Source organism: Manacus candei, unplaced genomic scaffold (assembly GCF_025592945.1).
Source record: "Manacus candei isolate 608988 ecotype Guabito, Panama unplaced genomic scaffold, ASM2559294v1 h1tg000049l, whole genome shotgun sequence".
In the NCBI taxonomy this organism is placed as follows: Eukaryota; Metazoa; Chordata; class Aves; order Passeriformes; family Pipridae; genus Manacus; species Manacus candei.
This window is the reverse complement of record NW_026138097.1, coordinates 19,111,841-19,136,799: the sequence shown is the minus strand read 5'-3', so window position 1 is coordinate 19,136,799 and position 24,959 is coordinate 19,111,841. Positions and strand designations below refer to the sequence as shown.

At 39.3% G+C, this 24,959-nt stretch overlaps 1 protein-coding gene across 1 annotated transcript in view; it reads left to right on the top strand.

Moving 5' to 3' along the window:
* PHLPP1 (PH domain and leucine rich repeat protein phosphatase 1) overlaps positions 1–24,959 on the top strand; it is a 133,830-nt gene that overhangs the window by 92,879 nt on the left and 15,992 nt on the right. Inside the window, exons 5-11 of the mRNA XM_051799354.1 lie at positions 5,670–5,816; positions 6,355–6,585; positions 7,807–8,009; positions 9,643–9,703; positions 11,551–11,646; positions 15,484–15,639; positions 23,860–24,060. Of these exons, the coding sequence (XP_051655314.1) occupies positions 5,670–5,816; positions 6,355–6,585; positions 7,807–8,009; positions 9,643–9,703; positions 11,551–11,646; positions 15,484–15,639; positions 23,860–24,060 (1,095 nt within the window). The remainder of the gene's footprint in view (positions 1–5,669; positions 5,817–6,354; positions 6,586–7,806; positions 8,010–9,642; positions 9,704–11,550; positions 11,647–15,483; positions 15,640–23,859; positions 24,061–24,959) is intronic.

Below are 24,959 nucleotides of genomic sequence, written 5' to 3'. Positions count from 1 at the left end.
CATGGGAAACACATTGATTTTTTTATTTTTATTTTTAAATTGGAACAGTGAACTTAATAGTAGCATGAGAAAAATAAATTGCAGTAAGATATATGCTATAAAAGAGCATTTTTAAAAATAGTGTAGTGTAAAAGCAGAAATTATACTTATTAATTTGATTCACTTTAATGGAACTATAAGGCTAAGTGCAGCAACATCTCTTCCAAATAATATTTCAACAAGTAGTGAACATATTTATGGAATCCATTTATTGTGTATCAGTCTACATTTTATTTGTCTACTGCTTTCTGATATGGCTTCCAAAGTTAGGGTTTTCTTCTCATGTATTTATATTTCAGTTTGGAAGCCCACCCCTAGCTAAAGCTTTTGCATTTCAGTTATAAATCTCCAGTGTAGAGAATGAGAATATATTTTCACTTTCTTACCTAGGAATTTTGTCCTTCCTCTGAGGACAGTCTTTCCCCCCATATGAAGCAGTGTGTGCTAGGTATGCACAGAAGTTGAGAACTGCAGAGTAGAGTGTAGGCTCAGATTATTTCCGGTAACAAAACATACATTTTGTTTTCTTGTCTTTATGGTACTTTTACCAACTACGTAATATAATAAAAGCTTTTTTGTTGTATTACATTTGGAGATAGTCTGAATTTGGCTGTGATTATTTGTATATTTTGAAAAATATCTGCCTAGATTTAAGATTATTCCTTTTTGTGTAGTGCAGTCTCTTTTCCTTTTCTTTTTTAATACAATCTACCAATTAATTTTGGTATATAGACTCAAGTCTGTATGCCAGAATTGTTTTACCTTTAATAGTTTTATGTGCAAGTAGATGGGAGGAATATCACAATGATATGATTGGGTGTGTTAGCATAAAGGGTAGTGAAGATACCAGAATTACAGCTATCAGTCTGCTTTTTCCTCTATTTTGCTTTTTCCCCCATAGAGTTTAAGAAAGGAAGAAGGAAATAAAAAATGAGAGAAACTGTTTTCATTTATTCATTTAGCTACTTGAGAAACTGATAATTAATGGGTAAATTTGTTCAAGTTTCTTCTGAGTTGACCAGAATCAATCTTTGTCCTCAAACTAAGTGACCCTCTTTCCTGAGATGGACTTTACTCCATGTTTTTGTGTGGTGTGATGTGAGCCACTTCATGTCTGGATGAACAGGAGTCCTGTCCAGAGAAATGGAGTGGCAAACAGCAGAACTCCTCCTTTCTCTTCTTCATATCAAAGACTTTTCTGTGCCCAAGGTGGGGATGGCTGCTGTTGACCGTAGTTAGGCAAAGCCTTCACCTGCAAGCGTTCAGGTGAACCTCCCTAGTTGTTGCAGAAACAGTCAACCTCTATTCAGCTGCCATGACAAGTTTAGCAGGGCAAGAGGGCTGGAATTGTTTTAATTGTCTTACTAATTTAAGGCTTTTACAATGACACCTTTTGGGAAGGGAAATGCTAAGACAGTATTTCTGGCACTAGGCTAGCTGCTCCCTTAGGCAATAAGGCCATGGATGAGGAATCAGACACAACTGCAAAAAGGGAATAAGTTGCACCTTTTATTTCCGAGGAGGAAATTGGTGTGTCAGTTTTTTATGGAAACTCTTCATGATTAAGTTAGTGGCCAAAGTAATGGGTGTTCAAGAAGGTGGTAAATGGTAGTTCAGTTCCAAAAGTTGTTACAGCACTGCTAGGTAAATGCCATCGCTCTGCTCAGAAATGGTGCTGAAGCTGAGGGATGCTTGTGTTGCTGCTTTAAAATGTAACCACAGCATAGTCATGAAACAGCCCAGGTACTGGAGATAACATTGGAGAAGTGATTGTTTTCATCAGACTGTCCCTTATGAAACCATGTCTTCTCTTTTAGGTGTAGTAAAATACTACTTTTTAATTGTTTTTGGTAAGAGTACAGCAAGACCAGTTTCGTCGGATGAGTCTATTATGGCTGCATTTCAGTGATGGGGTATGACCAGTTTGAATATACTATTCCCCTCACTCCAAACATAGTGGAACACAAGTGCTGTACTGTGTAATGGAAATTCCTCTGCTGTTCACATTGGGTAGATCTGAATTTGAAATTAGCACGTCAGTCAGTTCATTGCTTTGCTGCGATACAAACTTGTCTTGTTATTCCCTCTCTTCATTTTGCGTATGTCAAACTAAAGCCACTCCTGATGTGGCAGCTTTGAGATTAAGTAAGTGGGCAGTTTTTGGCTCAATTACGGCAATTAGTGTTCAGTCATATTGCATGTTTAAACCCAAGCTTTGACATGTCAACATTTTGCTCCATCCTAAAGTAGGGCTATTTTTACTCAGAGAAATGAGTGATTATATTTTGGTCATTATAACAGAAAGCTTTATAAGCTAACTGAGCATAGTACCTGGAGAGATGTTGTTCTCCAGGTTGACTTTTTTAACAAATAACAAGTCTGGAATCAGGGAAGAAGGGAAAAGAGGAAGGAAAGTATGTGTGTGAACTTGATATGAGGCTATTATACTGTCATGCCTCAAACGAGCAATTTTATGCCCTTTCTTCTTTCTAGCAATGCCACATGGGCAGCATTGATGCATGTCCCTGCTTCTGATAGGAGTAAAGATTTGGATGTGAGAAAACAGTAAAGGTGTTGCTCTGTAAAATCTATTTGAAGCCTGACACTTTGTGAACTCAGCAGCAACAGAAAACTTGTCTGTAGAATACTTATCTCCTACCTTATGTATATTGATGCTACAAGTGATACTGGCATGACTGACTGTAAACCTGTGTAGATATAAGAAGCGCTATAAACAATTCAGCATCTTAAATGTACAGCATGGCAGTCCTCTGTAATGGAGGTGCACCAGCCCATTTGTGATGTGGATAGTTGGAAGCGAGTGGCCAAAGATGAGAGGTAGACTTAAATCTTAACTTTGAGCAAACGCCTACTAGTTTGGCTCAGTAATGTTCTGTACTTGACAGTGCTCCATGAGAAGAAATGTGGCTTTAGCATTTTGTGAATGAATGTGTTTATAAGAAAGGAAGAAAATATCTCTTTCCGGACAGATGTCTTATATTAATCTCTTAACTTGTGGTGTCTGTCTTTCAGCATTTCTTAAATGTGGTTTAACAATGAACTTTAATTTGTGGATTTTTTGATGTACGCTTCTGTGTGCATTGTTCGGCTTTTGTATGGGTTATCCAATACTGGATGTACTCGCTCATCTTACACATTGCAAGGAACTGTTAACCAGTTCCATTTGTGTCCTTCGTAATTAGATTACTCACAGAAGACCATTAATAAGCACACATTACAACATACATTAGGGTAGTAGAGATGTAATACAGATGCACTGGGGAGGGAAGATTCCCCCTGCCTCTGCTTTGACCTAGGACAGTTAAACAGGAATGCGTGCAGAAAAACTTGAAGCTGAACACTGCATTGCTGTTAGTCATTGTATTTCTTAGCTTCCTTTGCCACCCACTGCCCCAGTCCTCTTTCCTCCATTATTCTGATCTTCTGTAATTTTATCTCAAGATTGTATTTGAAATCTTCTGCTAGATTGTTAAGTGTACAAAATCCCTGAGACTATCCTTTTGAGACTACAGAGTGGCACAGGTAAAGGCTGTAGCCTTGGTGTGATTGTTAAATGAGTTCAATCTTTTTTCATGGTTGACTTGAAAATTTGAAAGGTTACATTTTGGTGTTTCTCCAGCAGCTTAATTATTTTGACTTAATATGCCCTTAGTCTTTACTACTAGTTTTGTACTTACCTAAATACTGGAAAAGAAATAATTCTAAAAACCTCAGAGTCCACTACTTGGAACACTCTTCTTTGTATTTGCAGTTAACTTTGAGGAAGATGTGGGACAGCTGTTCCACTGTAGAAACACCCCAAATTTCAAGGCAGTATATCTGTGGCCTAAATCTACAGTTGTCTTCAAGATAAATGTGAGATTGTGTGTTTCAGTTCTAGGATTAAGATTTTTAGAGCCCCTTCTCTCAAAATAGAAGAACGTGAAGGTGTGGTATTTAAAACATACTTCTTTTTTTTTTTTTTCTGGCTAGCAGCCCTTACTAATATCATCTGGCTTACCCTAGCCTCCTTTTTAGTTTACAGTTCTCCCTTTAGAGATAGATTAGTCATTGTTTCTGTACAGTAGCATTTTTTCCCCTGCAGCACTAATTTGATTGCAAGATTTACTTAAGCCTCCATCTCTGTTCCATACTTCTGCCTCCAGCGTGGCACAGGGTGTTCAAAATCTGTGATAACTCTGGCAGTGATATTTCCATTTTTTTTTTCTTCTGCCATGGTTGCACCAAAATACCAATAGAGAGTACAGCATTCCCTTGCTTGCTGCAAACGTGTAAATGTTATGTGTGTTCACAACCTGTCTTTGGGGCTCAACAACCTTCATTGAAATACGATAGGAAGGTGCTGGTTACATTTTCACACTGAGTTTTGGTCAGTGACATGAGTTTGATTTAGATGATACTAAAGGTGTGTGCAAGTTGATTGCAGTAGCTACTAGGGATTTTTAAGTCTTTGTTGTTAAAACTCTTTAAGCTTTTCATGCTTGATGCATTTTCTGTGTATGTTTTCTGGTTGGAGGACAAAGTTCTCTGAGGTAAGAATGTGCTAGGGTGATGCGGAGGCTATGGATGCACAGGCACATGCTGTTGGAGATTACTTTCATGTGGAATAGCAGCACTTGTAGGTGCAGTTTTGCTTCCATTGCCAAGTTATATAAAAGCCTGCTCATGCAAATAAAGGACTTGAGCCTTAATGAAGGGAAAATTAAGTCCAAATAAAATGTCCTGTGCCAGAAAAGAAACTTCCTCCCGTCTATGAGAATCTAACACAGATCTTTTCATTCATCCTTTTACTTGCCTTTAGGCATACCTCCCAGTGGTTGTCAGGCAACCGTAATAATGTTGCTGAACACGCAGGCTGGCTAATTGGATTGTCCCCTTCTTGGGATTTTTGTTCAAATGGTTTTGGTCATTTTTAATAAGGCAAACAGATGCAAGTTGCTTTGTTGGCTGATGTGATAAACCAAGAGGCTTTTAAGAGTTCTGTGGCATGTCAAGGACAGAATTTTGACACCTGTGCAAGCTTTGACATTGCACTTAATCAAGAGCATAAGAATTTGCCTCTGTCACTACAGAAGCTTTGCTAAATTCTGTTTTAATTCAGCACATTTCCTAGTTGTATTCAAACCAGTCTATTCTAATGAGAACTTTTGGTTGAAAGGCAAACTTGACTGGACCTGAGCAGCACTACAAAAATTTAGTGTTCAAATAGGCTGAGAATTTCCTGCACCTTGTAACCTGCATCACAATGGTAGTTTTACTAGTGAAAATTGCATTCAGAAAAACAGCAGTGCTTTAGTACAGGGTGAGATGCCACAGAAGTGGCATATATCATAAGAACAGCAAGAGTTTTGTTCTTTGTTACACTCACTGGAAAATATATTTAATGTGTTGTTCAGGAGGGCCTGTTTCTTTATGCTAGCTTGATGTGAGTAAGAACATTTCTTACAAGGGGTGTTGAACTTGAGTGTCTAGTAGTTTCCCTGGTTATTCTAAGCATATAAGCTAAAAATTCATGTGATTTGCATTTATATAACCAAACTTGCCTTGTAGTAATTATTGCAAGGCAACTACTTACTTGTTTCCTTTTATTTTTTCTTATCTCCTTTTAGATTCACAAAGTTGAAGAGCCTTAACCTTTCCAATAATAATTTAGGAGACTTCCCACTGGCAGTCTGCAGTATCCCAACTCTGACTGAACTCAACGTGTCCTGCAATGCCCTCAGAAGCATTCCAGCAGTTGTAGGCGAGATGCACAAGCAAGTACTCTCTTAAAACCTAACATACACAGCCTGATAATAAAAGCAACAAGCAGTTTCATGACTACATACTCTTGCTATGAGAAACAGTTTAAACTTACTGGGTTTTCTCACAGCAGACTGGCTTGTAGATCCATATGGAAGCAGTTGTGGATGGAGGGAAAGCACTCTTTGTGCTTCGAAGCTCTTCCAGTCCTCAGCATTTGACACAAGGGTCACTTTCATGGTGAAGAAAATCTTTAAACTTCATTGCTTATGTGCTTCAGCTGTGATACAAGTTGCAGTTCTGGGGGTGTTTGAAGATACAACTGTCTAACACAGCCTACATTTCATAGTTGCCAAAGCTTTTAATTATTTGGTGGATATCTTCGGTAGCAGATGTTAAAGCATTATTCTTTAATGTTTTTCTTTCTGCTGCCCTTTTTTATATTGTATGTCACTGTAACTGCAGCAGATTTGTGTATTTATAAGAAGGAAATGTGATTTAACAGGTCATTCGCTTTCTTCACTCTCCCTTCCCCTCCCCCACTTCTAATAGCTTGCAGACATTTTTGCTGGATGGCAACTTTCTCCAGTCCCTTCCTGATGAATTGGAGCATATGCATCAGCTCAGCTACGTGAGTCTGTCCTTCAATGAGTTCACTGACATTCCGGGGGTTCTGGAGAAGCTCACTGCCATGGATAAGCTTTGTATGTCAGGAAACTGCATGGATACCCTGAACCTACAGGTGTTGAAAAGGATGCCTCATATTAAACATGTGGATCTAAGGTAGGTATTAGGAAAAGGGGAAGAATAAGTAAGCCTGAATTATTGATTTTGAAATGGCTTCTCCTTGGCTGTCAGAATAGCCCCCGGGTATGAATCTCTTGTGTTAGTTCACTGAACTATGTTTCTGGTGGTGTTACATAACTTGCAGCACTTGCCGTGACTTAGCACTCTTCTCTGAGGAAGTGGAAGCATTTAGGGGGGTCAGAAGGTAGGAGGATGAGTTTTGGGGGAAATAATGTTTGCACCAAAAGCTCAAACAAAACAGAACTTGGAACATTGGTGATTCCTGCAGTTCTTGTTGCTGCAGTGTTAATATAATATAGATGATAGTCCCTAACCCAAAAAGCTTCTATCTGAAAGATGAAGCTACTCTGGAAGTACAACTGTTACACAGAGGGCAACTCTTCAAAAGCAAGAGCAACAGCAGAACTGTAGATATTTATCCTTATCCTTGCTCAGCTTATCCTCAACTGGCTTAGTGGACAAACGGAAGTTAGTATACTGATTTTAGTGTTCTGTTCAGAGCTGGGAATTTGAACTCTTTGGAGTGCTCTGCAGTCTCAAACATTGTTGGGTTATAGATAATCTCACTCAGGTGTAACTTGCTGAGTATTGGCAGTGTCAATGCACTGCGGTGAAGATGTGATTAAAATCCGTTCTCTTTATCTGACAGACCCACTTGTCTTGGGTTTTTGCTTTGTTTTCATTCAACACCCATTTTTAGGTCTCTGACTTTGCTCGCTGTGAAATGTGAAGAGGCGAGAAGCAAATGTATAGGAATTCATAAATCTCAATTTGGCCTTTCAGTAAGGCAAGAGTCTCCAATATGTGCAGACTTTTCCAGCACATGCTCATGACAGAGCAGCAGGAACTGTAGAGGTTTTGTTCTTTTCCAAGCTATTGGGCACAAATAACAGACAGATCATCTTTTATTTTTATAGACACAGTAACAATAATACTTAGTTTCTTGCAGAGCTTTTCATAAGTAGTTTTCAAAGTAGTTTAGAAAGGAGCCTGGTGTCATCATTCCTTTGTCATGATGGATAAAGCAACAGAGTGGATCCATCCTGTTTTCGAATACCATAACAAGGGGGAAAATATTAAAAATCAACCTTGATCAGAACCTGAAGGTATGCTAGTTTAATCCAGTGCAGCTGATTTGGTTTGTCAGCAGGAACCTGCCACATAACTACAGTTAATCTTTTTTTTTTTGTCTGCAAGATTGAATTCAATTAGGAGATTGGAGGCCGATGAAGTAGATTTTCTGCATCACGTGACCCAACTAGATCTGAGAGACAACAGACTTGGGGAGCTGGATGCAACAGTTTTTAACAATGTTGAAGTATTACACTGTGAAAGGAATCAACTGGTAACCCTCAAAATCAGTGGATATTTTCTCAAAGCACTGTATGCTTCCTCGAATGGTGAGTGTGTTTTCAGGGCAGCTGTGGTGTTATCATCTGACTTCTGTTTTCATACCTAGTTCTCTCTGGGATGCTTGTGGAGTGCAGTGCACATAATCAGGACGCTCTTGACATTACCCTGGATAAAAGGGTTTCACATGTACTGTGTCATGCTACTGGCAATTCTGGGCTTCAGAAGTGACTTTCAAATAATGCTGGGCTACTGATTTTGAGATCTGAAAACTGTGAAAACCTTACAGTTTGGGCTGAAATTCTTCTCTGTGTCAGTAGAGAGGGTATTTCAGTGAGTCATTTGTTTTGGTTTATTATTGTGTTGCTTTACTAAGGCCAATAAGAAATTAACTGCTTCTCCCTGCATTGAGAAAGTTTGAACAAGTGGCCATTTGCGAGACAAATCAAAACAATGTATATTTTCCACTACTACTTCTTGCTCCCTACTCTGGGCAGAAAGCTACAAAATCCATGAGTAACTTCATTTGTATTTGATAATAAAAATAATGCCAGGTGAATAACTCCTGGGTTTCATTTATTGGATCTGTTTGCTCTGTCTCTGGAAACTGCTATTACTTAAAATACTCAGTTTGCACTACCATTTTTATTGCTTGGAGTAGTTCAGTATGGAATAAAGAAAATGCAAGCTCAGAGAGCTATGAATTTGATGAACAGTCTGAACTGCCTTTAAAAGGCTGTCATCTTAGTGATATCCAAGCCTATGCCTTCATTAAGTATTCATGCCAGGATCTTTGTAGCTAAGAAAAGTTAACATAATCTAAGCATGTGCTGCTCAATGTGGGCTGAGAATCCAAGTCAACCTATATCTTGCAATGAACTGCCTATTTGGTCTTCCTGTTTCTCCTGGTTATCCTCTCTTTGCACTCTCATCCACCTTGCTTTAGTCTCATTTTCCAAAGAAACTGTGATGCTGGGTACAGTTTCATTTTAGTGCATTTTTCTGTAGGCTTAAATAAATGTCTGGCATTTTTTTTTTAACCTTAATACTAAGTATTAGCTACCTAAAAACCTTAGGTTATGAACTGTATTTTGATTGCTTCAGTAGTAACATTGTTAGCAGTAGTCAAGGTGCTATGAAAGGTCTGTAAGGCTGCCTGCAACTGGGAACTCCACAGGCATGCGAAGGCTCATGTAATGTGTTGAAAAATACTCTGGATCTTACCATGACCTAGAGGATTCTGTGGTATCCTGTAACTTGCTGTTCCAGAGTGGGGAGTTTTCCTTCCCGTGTCTGTACCACTAGTGACCAGTGAAAAAAAGTAGAGCAGATTTGTGACTGACTCTTCTGGGCGGAGGGCAGCAGAGGTGAAGTTACAGCTCTGTGACAAAAATGGAAAAATGAGAATTTGCCGTTAAACTTTTAAAATCCTCCAGTTTCTCCTCTCTGATCAGTTATACAGTTTCTGTCATAGCAAGTACAATGTACTAGAGCAAATGTACTAAGACCTAATAAAGAAACAGAACTGGGTTCACAGGGGTCCAGATCTTCAGAAATTTTTTAGATTATTGACTTGCTCTGAAATGTCTCGGTGTTAACTCTTAAAGTAATTCTTATGGAACAGTCATTTAGGTGCAAATCTTTATCACTGCTTTTGTTATTATATGTATTTTTTTCCCCTAGAACTTGTTCACCTTGATGTGTATCCAGTTCCTAATTGCCTGGCTTATATGGATATTTCTAGGTAAGACTATGTTTTTTCTTGGATGCGTGAAATATACATCAAAGATTGTTATGGAACAATGACATTCATTGGTATCTTACTGGGTGGGAGTGGAGGCAGGAATTGGACCTTGGGATATGAAAAGTCTGATTTTCAGAGTTAGAGCATAGAGCATGGGCTCCTTTTCTACTGGTCAGTTCTTCCCTTTATAGATTCCCCCCTTTTTTTTTCTACTGCCAAAGGCAAAATGTGCCTTTATAGTTAGAGCAAAAGAGTTTCCATGATTTAAAGGTTTCCTGTCTTACAGAGTTATAAGACGATGATTCAAACGTACACCAATCTGAGACATGTGCAGGAGTTACTTTCTGGATATGTCTGCATCGTAAGCCCAGCGTAGGTGATGGTTTGATAGTTTACTCATCAGTTTGGCAGCTCCTGCAGCTCATCGTTGTTCTCCGCAGCCCTGGCTGCTACAGAGATGTCTGCAGTTGCCATTTGAAGGAATACGTAAATTTCATCTTAATGAGGAAGGTGGGATAAGGGAAGAAATGGAAAAGGGGGTGTTTTAGTTTGTTTTACAATTTCAGGACTGAATCAGGAAAACATTTATACATGTGCTTAATGGCTGTCTTATTTAAGAAATTACTCATCTACATTTGAAGCGATAATCTCATTCATTAAAAAACCTACTTAAAGCACTCAAACTATTGCGAATGATCATAACAATTAGTGAGTTAACCTGGGCTAGTGGCCATCAACTTCAAAGTTTCATCAACCCTGAGTTACCCACATTGTGCACCTAAATGTAACACAGTGGTGTGACTAAGTAATCTGTTGAAAAGCGATCTGTTGTAAAGCTGCATTCTCCATTTACGTTTGTAAGTGAAGTTGGTATAGAATGCGTGATTTTGATCACAAACCTCTTTTTGTTCTTCATTTCAGTGATGACGTTGTAACTAAACGAGTAGAGTGTCTTTAGCTTTTTGGCTTGCTTGGAATTTGGGAAATCTGCTTGAGAATAGAAAGGAAGCTATCAGAGAAGAGAGATTGGCTTGCTATTGCATATTTTAGTTAAAGACTATTGCAGGAATAAACTAAAGGATACAAGTACATGATTGATTTATGTTCATGCTTTGTAAGCCTCCTTGTCCTGAACTTCAGGTCTGAGAGCGCCTGACTATTATTTGATGCCCGGTTTTGCTTCTGTGTATGCTGACTGAAATAGTGGTTATGTGAAGGCATATGCACACAGTCTCCTCCATGTCTCTGCTAATTTTTGTCGTTATAAGGCAGGATACAGGAGTGCCCCAGTTTGCCTATCTGTGTGTTTTCAGTGCAATATTTGGAAAAACTTGCCCCCAGGACCTTAATTTTCAGAAGGGTTAGTTTCTGTGAAGATAAATGCAAGAAGAACAAAACAGTTGGCTTTAAAAATACACAAAAAAATTTGCTCTTTTCAGTGAGATAGCTAAAGAATGGTAGAGTGGATTTGGGGATTAAATTTATGAGAGATCAAAGAGGTGCGTTTTTACTGTGTAGGGTGTGAATATCTTAGAAATTTTCTTCTCCATGGAGAGACTTCATTTTTGATACTCTGATACTCTTAATGCTTCCATGACAATTTGGAAGCAGTTTTTTCCATTTTCTTAGTGACTGCACATGTAGGGAGATAATGCTGTTAGTTTTCTTGCCCCTCTCACTCACGACTTCACTGCACAGAAGGAGGGATGATACAATGTCATAGGAAACATGCTATGTAGCAGATTTGTTTCCTGCAGGTATCTGTATCTCCATTGAGGCTCTATACTTAATAGCCTTTACATCTCGATTATCATTCAGTTACACCTCTTTGTGTTCTTTATTCATAGAAATCACCTGGAAAACCTGCCTGAGTGGGTGTGTGACAGCAGGAAACTGGAAGTGTTGGATGTTGGCCACAATCAGATACGTGAACTGCCTGCCCGGTAAGTCTTCCACAATGTGGAACAGGATAAGCAATTCAGAAATAATTGCTGATTCAGTGTTTAGCTTGTTCCACTGACTGTCAGGGCTGTTTTATCTTTTGTTTGATTTTATTTTTACCTTGCGGGGTGTCGTCATGCCTCAAGCTTCCACCCAGCCTTTCTTCTTTGACTTTCATGCAGAGAAAGTAGTGCCTTTGAACTTCAAGTGGAAGTTTTGAAGCTGTTCATGTGGCTGTTCAGGCAGAAAAACCCTTCATTTTTAATATCGAATATTAAATATTTACAACTGTAGCTTTTAATGACAGTTTAGAGATCCAGAACTTGTAACTTAGTTTCAGTGATGCCTTGAGACTCCAGTTCACAGCCACATTTGAGTGAAAAAGGGTTTAGGGAAGTTGAAGCCATATCAAGCAAGTAAAACTTGCCTTCACTGCAAAGATGATCTCTTTTCCAGGAGTCTAAACTTAAAATTGATAAATACAAATGATAGAAAAGAAGTGAACAGGAAGCAAAATAGGAGTTTGGTTTAAATAATGAATGGGTCTTACTAATTTTTTTTCTAGAGAGACCTGTTCCATGTGAGTATAATGGTCAGGTGCGGTGTTGAGAATTTTTAAATTCCTGCCTTGACTGGAAGAGAGCTGTCATTCTTGAGTGTTCATACACTTCAAAAGAAAAGTTGTGAAAGTGGGAGAACATACTAGCTGGGCACAAGGGATGAAAGTACATCGGGATATGCAGAACCACTGAAGATGGTAGGCAACTAGTATGTCATGAGCTATTAAATATTTTCCTTAAGGACTGTACAGCACAGAAGAGCATCAGAAACCAAGAAGGATAGTTTTCTGTGGGTCAGATGAATGTGTAATGCGGTGTAAACTTGGCAATTTTAGTGTCAGAAATGAGGAGAAAATAGATTTCAGAAATGTGGGCAGAAGAAGATAGGAGATTTGCTGAGCAAACGAACAGGCTAACATGCAGACTATTAATCCCTCTGTTTTTTCACACAAAGTGAAACCATGCCTACTCAGAAGGTGGGGGTGCAAAAGTTCATTTGTCTTTCATTTGCACTTCATAACAGCCAGGGCTATCAAGGCATACCGGATATCTCTGGGAGATTAATGATTAGCTGAAATTAGGTACAGTCAACATCCCACTTGTCTCTCCTGCCATCTTATCATTAACCCCAGGAAAGAGCTTATCTTTGAAAGCTCTTCTTTGTAGTATGTGTCTAGATAGCTTAGCTCCTAATAAGTCAGTTCAGTTTTAAGGCCCTGTTCCGTTCAAAAGACAGGCTTTGAAAATCTGTCAGACTTTAGGGAAATTTGGGTCTGGACTCAAATGTGAATGGCTCAACAGTAGTTCGCACACCTAAGTATCAAGTAAATACAAGTGCTCAGTAAATGTGTTTGTGTGCATTGCTGTGTGCTTTTCTTTCTACATAGGATAACACCCTGAAAACCTATGAAGTGAGTGAGCAGGGCTCTCCTAGGAGCCTACTTGCAATTCTTAAACAAAAATATTCAAACCTTGAGTGACCAGCAGTTTCCTGCAAGGGTGAAGGTTGCACCTAATATAAACAAACTACAGTTGATGCTCTGTGTTTGCCTCTTGAAATAGAAAAACAGTCCTTGAAGACAAAGAGTTGAAGCATTTGAGATAGAGGATTCCGTACTGATGTTTGTCTCAATTAAAGAAAATGGGAACAATGTCTTCTGGACCATAATACAACCATTTCAGCTTTAAAAGTACTGAAAAATAACAAAAAGGGTACTTAGTCTTAGCTATGCAGGACAGATGCATAAAATTGATGTTGCCAAAGATTCCTCAAAGAGAAAGGAAATAAGAGTTGCCATAATGACCTTGTTGCCACCAGTGAATAGATGTCTATATGTATTTTTGTTCCTTTTTGTCTGATTTTTTAGAAAGGTCTATTTGTAGTCAACACTGTGTGCTCTTGAAGAGTTGCATACTAAAGGAATTGGTTGAATGCTTGCACCAAACCACGTTTTCTCAGAAGATGGTGGTGCTGAATGATGTGCTTGTCCTTAGAACTTATTGATTCCACCAAAACTTCCAGAGGGAATTGGGCAAGTGGGAAACCTGCCTATATGGAAGAGTAGTCCTGGCATCCTGGTTCCACGCCCAGTTTAAGAACAGGAAGTCCCAGACTCATAAGGAGCTTATTTAGTTAAATCCTGATGTTCAACCTCTTTTCAGGCAACCCAGTTCCTTTGGTGCTTGTATAAGTTGAAAAATAAGAGAAAGCAAATAAAAAAAAACCCACAAAAAATCCCCAACAAACTCAAAAAAACACCCAAGACTTACTCAGTTCTTCTGAAATATGGAAAAGTGAAACATTGAATTTTTTGCCATGTTTTGAACTTTTAAAAAATTTTAAAATGGCACTCCCCTCACCCATCAGAAAAAAACCCCAAAGTGATAGTTTGGTTTTTTTTGTCAACCAATTCTGCTTTCTCCTGCAATGTTTGGTGTTGACGGTACTGGCCATTCTTTATTGGGAAAGGAAATAGAATAGAAATGCAAATCCATAACTGAGAGAGATTTTCAGGTAAAAATAGAGTGAAGCAAAAATGATTAAATAGCAAAAACATAATAGGCTTTCGCTGTGGTAAGGATTTTTACCCTGTGTTGAGCCTTCTGGAATGATACAGCTGGGTGTTGACTTGTATCCATGGTCATAACACAGACAGGCCGGCCAACTGAGATAACTGTTAACACTGGCATGCAGATACAGAGTATGACTGTATCTGTCAAGGGGGAAATACTCTGCGTACTTGATTGATTATTTTGGCACAATAATCCAATGACCTGATGTATTGTAGGGAAGGGGCAGGGAGGTTCTTTATGTGTATTTGGGTCATTGTGACAGAGGGAAGAAGATTTTTACTTTAATGCTGAGTAATTTGAGAGTATTTGATTGAAGCAGGTCAGCGTGTTGCATGGGCTCGCCAGATTAAGCAGTACAGTAGCAGGCATATAAAACAGGTGGCAGATGAAGAATAATCTTTTTTTTCTTAATTTGCTGAAAGTGGTTTCTGTTCAAAATCAAGAGTTGCTCCATTTTTGGTGTCTTTAGGTGCAGATTTTAAACTCCTTATTACGTTGTTTATACTGCAAATTTTAGCTATACTGTTTGACCAGAACAGCTATTTTTCTCTTTACGTTGCCCTCTTCTCCCCTCCCTTTCTCCCCTAGACCCACAAGAAATGGAGCAAGGGGGATGGGACTTGAGGTCATCTGTTGCTTGTAAAAGCTCAAGAAAGTAAAGCCGATTAGATAAATTTCATTCGCCGTAGAACTGGAAAGGAGGCTTTATGTTATTCTGGTATTAACAGAAAAGAAAAATTGTGGGGGTGAGGAATTGCGTTGGATTATGAGTCAGCACATGATGAGTAGAGCACTATGAAGCCTGTGGGGTGACTGGTGATTTTACCCCCACTTCTAAAGTTCTTCCATTAGCTAAGGGGATCCCACATGTGCAGATTTCTGCAGCCTATATTAGCAATTACCTCCTTCATGGTCGTGCATCTATATTCGTATTTTATACAGTGCAGTAAAATAACCCTTTGTCACTACTTGCACTCCTGAATCATCCGCAGACCTCCTTCCCTGTCTCTGAACAACCTTTTCAAGAAGTTGGTGGAGAGTGGGAAGACGTTTTTGGATCTGTGCGTAATTAATACCACGTCTGCTAATCATAATCAGTTGGCTGAATCACTTTCTTCTAATGAACTGTGCTACCATATCTAAATTATCAAAGAAACTCTTCGGTTTATATTTTTCTCATTATTGGTGTTTTTTATTTCTCTTAAGGTTGTTTTACAACAGTAGCTTGCGGAAGCTGCTGGCAGGACATAACATGTTAGGAAGGCTACCAGATCGGCTCGAGCGAACGCAAGTGGAGGTCCTGGATGTGCAACACAACCAGCTCCTTGAACTGCCATCTAACCTGCTTTTGAAAGCAGACAGGTAATTATAAAGAAATTTCATCTTTTTGACTTGAGCGTGATGAACCTTGCTTTGTGTGTTACTTCCGGACTCAAAGGGTAATCTGAGGTTCCCCTAATTTGAAAGTTGCCAAACCTTATGTGGTAAGAACACGTCTGTCCAACTCACCAAAACATATTCTTTTTATTCTGGTTTTGTTGCCTTATATGGTTGCTTCTTTTTTCCCACCGAGCTCCTACTGAACACCTACTTCTTGAAATCTAGCTGTAAAGTGAAGCACATGCTATTTTCTACTACATACACTGAGATGGTTTAGTGGCAGTTTCTTTAAATACATATTTCTTAGGCTTGTTTGATGGAGTGTGAAAGCTTTTTTTCTCCCTTCAGTCAGAGGCTAGAACTTATTTATACCTGTCAAACAAAACAAAATCTCTGCAAAGGGCTGTCAGAATAATTCAGTTATTTCCCTGTCCTTGCTCTGTGAATTTTTTTTATACCTTTCAGTTATTTGTCACTAATTTAGTTGGTGCCACCACTTGATTTGCTTTCTGGATTCTTATTTTTATGCTGCTGTTTCTTTAATATCAGGGTCTTCATAAGTTTTTTTCCTGGATATGAACATATCCTTTAGGTGGCTATGATTGAAATATAGGGGGATGGTGGATAGGCTGGCCCTGCTTGGTGTTGGTGTTCCTTGCACCGCTGCGCTTCCACATATAGTCATGGGATTTCTGAGTGCTCAACACATGCATAATTTAACAGACAGTGAGATTGTGTGCTATGGGGTTTTATTTTTGATCCTAACTGTGACAAAAGAAGTGCATAGCTCCTGGCTTTTTTGAGAGGTGGAGAAGCAACGAGGGGGGGGTGATCTCACTGGCAGAGCTCCTCTCCCAGTTACAAGTATTGCAAAACCCCTGCTTTTATACTATTGTTAATTCTGTTGTGTGCCTCTGGTTAAATTTCCCAGAGAATTAGGTTGGTGGTTGAGATGCTTTTTAAATAAACTCTTTTAACTGTCCCAAGTTGAAATTCATATCTGTTCGCTTGGAAAGGATAGAAAACTTAAAGTAAGTTTCAGAGAGCTACTGGCATATTTGAAAGCAAAAAGAGAAATCATTTTGTAAAATTTCTATTAAAAGCAGGTTGTACTTCTCGGATGTAGTTTAGTGCAATTTTGGCATAGAGAGAAACTGATTTTTTTGTACTGCAGCTCATCTGGAGACAGCTTTTTTTTTTTCTTGTGATGCCAAATTGAACAAGTACAGGCTAAAACCAGGATTGGGAATAGATTCCCAGAAGTTTGGTAGAAGTGTGCTGAGAAGAACTAGAATTAAAGAATATTTTGAATAAAGGTGTTAAATTCGGGCTTGGGGATTTTTTCCCCTCTGCAGCTTTTGAGCAGTACAGGGCACGTGTTTTCCAAGTCATTTACAGGTCTTAAAAACAGTCACGAACCATCATAGGAGATAAACAGAGCTTACCCATTCTGGCATCTCATCACCGCTGCAACCTCCCTCCTTGTGATGATAGTAAAGCAGTTGACTTGGGTAGGGTTTTCCCCATTGATCTCTACCCCTTAATTAGTTTAGATTACATGACTTGGAAATGGCTTGTCCATGCTGGTGCTCCTGTGACTGCTGCGAAAGTGAGACCTGTGAAGGAAAACAGCAGTACAGATTAGTAGATTAGTGTACAATGTCAGAGCTTTAAGTTTGGAATTTCCTACAGGAAAGATCTTCCTTTTTATTTTGTTTTCAAATACTTGCATCTTGTCAGCAGCAAAGTGTCAACAGAAATAGGTCTGGGCCAGGAAAAGATGTTCAGGGGATTGTTTTGTTTTAAAAAGGTAAAATGATTCTCTTCTCCAAGCATTCCCTGGGAAGCACAATCTGTACTGCCAGACATGCCAAGAGAACTGGTTTTCCTGAGTGGTCTGCTGTGGTCTCTACCCAGCGTGTGATATTGGACAAATTACTTTACCTTACAGAACCTTTATCTCTGCATAAAATGACTTCCCTTTTGCAGCCTTGGAAAGATTAGTTTTGGGTTTTTTTGAAAGGTAGTCAGATCTGTGCAACTGACAGATGATATCTTGTCTGGATATGAAGTCTCATGCTGTGAATTATAAATGCTTTTCTTTCTCAGTCCTGAATATTTGACAAAGTGGGTGTGAAGAGCCTTGGGCGAACTTCAGCTCAAGTGCTGGTGGGCTTTGACATCTAGAACATCTGAGGAAGGGAAGGAAATTGGTGCATTGGTGCATGAAGAGAGAATATCACTTCTACCAAAAAAACTCTGAAAAAATACTGAAAAACCTCAGTTTTCGTCATAGAAGAATCTATGAACATTGATTTTCTGCCTTAATCCTTAAAAAAACAAGAAGGTGTAATTTTCTGCTGAAGAGTATAATTAGGGATATTTCGTGTGTCTGCTTTTTAATTATTTTTTTTAAACTGTTAGTTGAGGAGAAATTGAGGACTAACCTGTGAAACATTTCTCTGACCAAGACGGAACTTGGTTCTGTTTATTGCACTGAAAGTATGCACATCTTGATCATGTTAGCAAGAACTTCTCTTGTAGGGTGGGGATTTTCTTGGCAAGATGAGTACCACAGAGGCAGCCAGATAATCTCTTCATTTCTCATTACCATATGCTGGAAAAACAGAGAGAATTCATGCAAGTGCTACGGCTGATGGGGAGAACTCCCAAACTGAGTCCTGAGCCTTTCTTCGTGCACCTGCATTCCTGAAACCTTTTGTTTCTATCCACTGTTGCCTCTGTTGTGATGCCTTTTCCACTGTCTGATTCTTAAACAGACTTTTTACTGCCTTCCTTGAGCAGCTTGCAGCAAACTACCATTTAATGGCATCGAAACTGTTGTACAAAGTGCTCTTCAGATAAGACTAGTAAGCATTCGAGAGCTTTAGCTGGGCATGGTAGAAAAGCAGTGACAGTGGTCAGGGAAGGGTTAAAAATGGGAGCACAGTGTGAGAAGGGCAAGGGTTTGCCTCTTGCCTAAGCATCCTTTCCAGTAAAAATGGCTGTTTTCAGTATAAACCCTTGAAAGAGCCATGAGACTACTCAAAGCACTTGTGTGGTGAAGATGTGTAGCTGTGATTGCACAGCTTAAACCTTGAGCTTTGTTTCGCAGTGTCTGGTAGCGGCCAGCTGTGGTGGCTAAGCCAGTGTCAGCTATTCAGAGCCTGTCTAGGATCTGTCTGCGTGATTCTTGTTTTCAGCTTTGTTCAGCTGTTCTTATCTCATTTGATTTTCTGTATGTTTTGAATTTATTTTATTTAATTTGTTTGGGGTTTGGGTTTTTTAGCTGGAGTTCTGGAAGGTGACCCAGTTAAACTTGCTCTTGTTTGATATTTGCCATTTCCACCCACTGTGGCTGCTTCTTTGTGATGCAAGTATTCAGTCCTATCCTGGATGCAGGGGAAGTGTGAGGGAGGGAACAAAGTCAAATGAATGCCAAGTGCTGTTTGAGTGTTTGATGCACATTCTTGTGTTGCAGAAATGCTTAACTGCATTTGTCTCTTTGTTGATAGGTTAAGGATTTGCAAGCAGGTACATTAGAAACTGAGGAAATCCCGATTAATAGAACAGTTAAGATAGGTTAGAAAGTAAAAGCTGAGGAGACAGCAGCAGTTAAGTGTTTTTTTTGGCAGTCCATCAACAGGAAGGGGATTCACTTGAATGTTTTCTTTCTTTAATTTATTTTATTTATTTATTTTTTAAAGAAGAAATACCCTCTTTTGCATAGGCTGGCAAAACAGCCTTGATGATTTTTTTTATCCTCTCTTTTTCCCCCCAGACTTGCTTAGCATACAGGATTCTTCCTCGCATGCCTGCTACCACAATCATAAATTATTTTAGTATTAGGTGACCAGAACTTGAGGGCATGTCTCTGCAGAAGGCAGCGAAGAAGAAATTTTGTATTTTGATTGCTCTATACTGATGGAGATCTTGGGGCATAGGCCAAACTGGAAATCTTGATTTCTCTGCATATTCTCTTTTTACAACTGCAGTGTTCTTTCCAACTCTTATCAGTACTTTCGAGCTAAACACAGTGATTTTGATTTACTGCTGCTTCACCACTGAAAGCAGTTGTCTCTGTTCCTCCTTGTCAAATGTTCCTAAGCTTTTTAGAGAACTTATATGTTTTTCAGTGGTGACTGTGTCTTACCAGCAAGCCAAGTTTGCCAAGCTACCTCAGAAAATGATGAGGAATTGAGAGATGCTGTATTTTCACAACTGTCTGATTTCAGCTTTTGTGTGTGCTGGAGGTAGGCATTGATGACACTGGTAGGCAAAAGTCAAACCTTGATCAGAATCCTCTGGGTATAAATAGGGAATGCTTGTGGCTGCATTTTAGGTCTTTTTTGTTGAGTTAGATCCATGTCCTTGATTCTGGCCTATTCTTTGGACAGTCCTTTTTCTTATTTTGCCTCTTGGAGAAGTTAAATCCAGCAAGGGACTGTACTTCAATACCTCATAAAACCAAAGGTGACTTACTCCAGCCAGGGATTACTGTTTATATTATAACACCAGAGCAGAATATTCACGTTTTCCAAGCTGAAGAATTCTGACATCTCCCTGCCAGCGCCTTCACTTCTTTCTTAATCTCCGACGCTCTTCTAGTACTTGTTAATTCATGCTTTCCTCTCTGTATTATACTCTGGTATGTGTGCAGGCTGCTGAATTCAGGTCTTTGTAGTGATGCTGTAGTTTTTTTTCATGAGCTTGTGGTATAATATGTGGGTGGAATTGGAAAGGGAAACAATTAATTTTGGACTGAGCTTTAATACTTGACATTCTGCTTCCATCTGATAAGCAGTATGAGTGGGATATCTTCAAGGAACATGAATCAGTTTAAGTCCATACACAAGAGAGATAGGAACAGTTGTGCTTAAGTAAATTTCCACTCCTCTGGAGGGCATTTATAAGATGTGCCTTCTAAGGTAGCAGCTGGCACATTGCATGAGGATGAAGAAATAGGGGAGTGGAAATAACCTGGAGGAGGATTTCTGTGTTAAATCAGTGTGAGGAAAAACCTTATGGGCAAGTACAATTTTGGGTGTTGTTGGGTTTTTGTTGGTTTCTTTTGTTGTTGGTTGGGTTTTTTGGGGGGTTGAGTGTTTTTTTGTGTTTGGTTTTTTTGTTGTTGGTTTGAGCGTTTTTTTACATAAGATTATGGCATAGAATTGAGAAATTTTTGGCAGTAGCAGTCTGCTGGTTCATTCTGTTCTTTGGACAAAGAATGGTGTTCCTTTTTAATTTTATTTTTATTTTTAAATACAGACAATATCTTGAAAGAATTATCATTTCAGAATGTTTTTGCCATTTTAATGCAACAACTGGTCAAAAGAACCATGTAAGCAAGCAGCATAGTTATTTCTAAAAGTTAATTTAGTTCTGTCATCTACAGACAGAGATTAGTGTGTAACTATTCTGAATCTGACTGTCAGTTGTTTAACGAGAGATACCCTGCTACCACAGGGTTCCTGTTCCAGGCTGCTGGCAAGATTTTTGCTGGGCACCTAAACTTTGTTCACAACAAGACACTAAACTGTCAGTTAGAATAATGAGGATTTATTTCCAATGTTGTTGTATCACTCCCTGGAAGATTTGGCAAAAGGGCAGGGTTGGGGAGAAGGGGGTGTGTGTGCAGAGCATCAACTTTCCTCTCTCCTTTCCCCTTTGGAAAATACATGCATCAAAACTGATTTCTGGCAGGAATACACAGATTCCATTCAGTTTTAGTACCAGTGAGGGAACAACTTGAAGTTTCTTGTTGTATTCCACCAATGTTGAAAGTTTATTAAAAACAGAAGAATGTTCGATTCATTTTTCTTTTGAATTTAAAATGGCTTCAGTATGGTACACTGTATTAATTTCAGCATTATCAGAGCAATGTACCTTTTCTTACTTGAAGCTTTTAGTTGTACTTTGGGCTAGCTGTTCTTGAGCGAACTTCATAGCCATAGGTTATGATGCGCTCTAGGTTACCTCTTTGGCTGCTGGTATCTGTGAAACACTCCAGGTTATTCTCCTGTAGCTTGCAAGAACAAAAGTAAAACACAGATTGTTCTTCAGGGTAGCAGAATATGACCTTTCTTGGGGGGTGTTTTGCTACCACTTCCTCATCCCCATCATATGCTTGTAAAAACTCACTTTTCCCAGCAGCCTTAAACCTGTTTATTACTTAAACCTTTCCAGACTGAGCTGAAGCTGATAATTTTGTACTATGAGTGGTACAAAGGGTACTGTGTCTTTAATGTTAGTCAAGGTCCCTGTTTTGTGGAGAGGGAAGACTATCATGCACATTAGATTGAAGTTGCCGAAGTAGTAGCTGTCTGTACATTTAGGAATAGGTATACTTGCTGGTGTTTAATTAAGTACAGGATCTGTTAATGTGCTATGCTTCAGTTTAATGATCCAAATTCGAATGAGCTTAATATATTTTTAGCTTGTAGCTAAAGGGTGAAATTGAGCAGCAGCTTTTTAGAATAAATAAATAAATTTAAAACCCTTTCAGCTGCTTATTCCCTTCTCTATATTAATCCTTCCTCTTCTCCCTTCCTCCTCTGGATTTTTAGCACCCTTGTGAATAATGAATGAGCCTGAGGATTAAACTGTGTTTCTCTGAAGTGGACTCCTCTGTCTGTGTAAAACAGCTAACCTAGTTTCAGTTCTGTGCAGTGTTGAGAGATTTTTGCTTCTAATGGAAATAGTGGGGTTTTTTTTAATCCTTTGGCATTCCACGTGACTTCTGTAGCATGTTTGACCCTTATTTACTGCTGAGCAAGTTTCAACCAGCTGCTACCCTTGCAAATCCATTTCATTCATTAATAGGCCTTAAAGGTCAGTGTGGACTCCCGTGTGCATGGGAGCAGCTATCAATATTTTATCACTTTCTCTTAAGATTGACAGGAACACACCTACCTTTTGTGTCCTGATCAGTGGCTGTACAGGCTTCAGACAGCACATTTATGAGTCTCCGTTGTTGAACTCAGCTTTGCCCCTTGCAGCTGCCCATTCCAGTTGTTTGGTAGGAGCAATATGGCCTGGTCTGAACGTGGTTGCTGCAGACTGGCAACACACACTTCTGTATCGCTCTGAGGGAGCCGTTTCCGAAAACAGGAGGAAGGGAGGTCATATTTCTGCTGAAAAGGCATGGTTATGCCAAAGTTGGTTACCAAAGGATAAATAGTTTATTTTTCCATGTCTTTGGAATAACTGGTGTGAAGTCTAGCCCTCAAGATAGCTACACTGCTGCTGTGATCACCAAACTCCCCTAACAAGCATGAATCCTCTGCCCACAGAACTTCACTGGCAGGAATGAGCAGTGCCTATACCTCAGCAAGTCTTGTTCCTGTCCTGGAAAAAGTCCTTTGGGGGAGAAAGAATAACTCCATTTCTGTGCTTCTTCAGTCCTTGCTGCTTGCAGTGGGACTGCAAAAATATACTTGACATGGGCTTCTGCTGCTTTTGAGGAACAGGGGAAGGGCACTGAGAAACTACATAGAGATCTGGCTGTCTTGCTGCACACATCAGCAAGCAAGTATATAACTTTTTAAATTTAATTAGCTACTAGCACTGTCTCTCTTTAAAATCTGAAAGGCAAATTACTGCTTCGTCTCAGGCTTTGTTTTTTGTTGTGCTTGGTACGTCTTTAACTATCCAAATATTCAAAGAGTACTTTTTCATATTTCGTAGTTGCTTTCAGGCCTGCAGGTTTAAACAAAATACTGTCTGCACCCTAGACAGTATTTAAAATACTGAAACGTTGGCTGACTTTTTTTACCATTGACTTGTTTAGTCACTTAAAAGGCAGCTATGCTCTCATGATTCATTTATGATGAATACAGAATTCGTTTTTATGTGTAATGAATATGGAAATTATGTGGTTTATTATTGCTCTAACCTGTAGGTACGTATGTAGTAATGTTGGAGGTACTGAGGTCTTGATAACAGAATAGAGGCATTCTGACATACTCATTTTGCTGATGTTTTGTTCTTACAAATGTGGTCATTTAAAAACACAATCAGAAGTTTTGTTCTTATAGTGCTAGACTTTTGGTCTTTCTGTCTGTTGTTGTGAACTTGTTGCTTTTGACCTTTACTTTATAACTATCTTAAGCTACCTCTTAAAAATAGAGATTTTTATTTATACTTCTAGACAAAACCTGCAGGATGTTTCACTGAACTCCCTTATGTAACTTCTCTTTGCAGCCTGAGATTTCTTAATGCCTCTGCCAACAAACTGGAAATGCTTCCTCCAGCCACCCTTTCTGAAGAAACCCACAGCATCTTGCAGGAGTTGTATTTGACCAATAACAACCTCACAGATAAATGTGTACCCTTGTTAACAGGCCACCCACACCTGAAAATCTTGCACATGGCTTACAATCGCCTACAGAGCTTCCCTGCAAGGTAAGTTTCACTGCCTCTGGCCCACTGGTGGGTGGGCATCGTGAAATATTTTCACAGCAAGAACTAAATTGCACAGAAATGTGGTGGCATAGGCTGTATTTTGAATGTAGTGGTACTGCAGTGGGTGGATTCACCTGCTTATGTCCTCTTGCACATTGCTACCCTCTCTTGCAGTACACAGTCAAGCAAGGCTGCATGTTGGTTGGTGTGTTTTAATGACGCTTGAAACTCTTTTCAGCTGGACTAATTCAGCATGGCCACACTTTGCTTTTGGAAGTTGAGCTAGGAGGTCTTTTGTTTTACCTGTCTTGGTCACTTTGCTTACACCTGGTGGGCTTCTCCTCGCAAGAGATTAGTGAGCATAACGGTCTGGAAATGTCTTCTCAAAGTGAACTACACTACACTAGGGAAAAATCCTCTCAACTCCTGAAGGAGATTCTGCCTGTTTTAATCAGAAGTCTTTCAAGTATAAGATGTGCTGTAAAACTGATGGGGTACGATCTTGGAAAAGAGTTGCCAATAAATAATGGAAAAGACATCTCTGTCCTTGTGTGATGTTCTGAGCATCTAGGCTTCAGTGACAAGGGGGAGGGATGGAGATGAACTTAGGGGGAAGGGCTGAGATGCTAGACAGTGGAGGGGAAAATTTGAGATGGAATGAGAAACTGAGGTAAAACGAAAGGGAAAGAAGGGAGGAAAAAGAGTGAAAGTGAGCTGGTGAGCAGGGGCAATGTAAGCAAAGTAAGTAATCTGAAAGGTAGCATTAACAAACACTAGAAGGAATACACATTTTGTTCCAAAACTGTGTTAGCATCTGTGTGAGGAGAGGCGACAGGCACTGCTGTGAACAAGAGTCAAAGTCTATGATTTTGTTTTCTTAAAATAATGAAAACCACTGC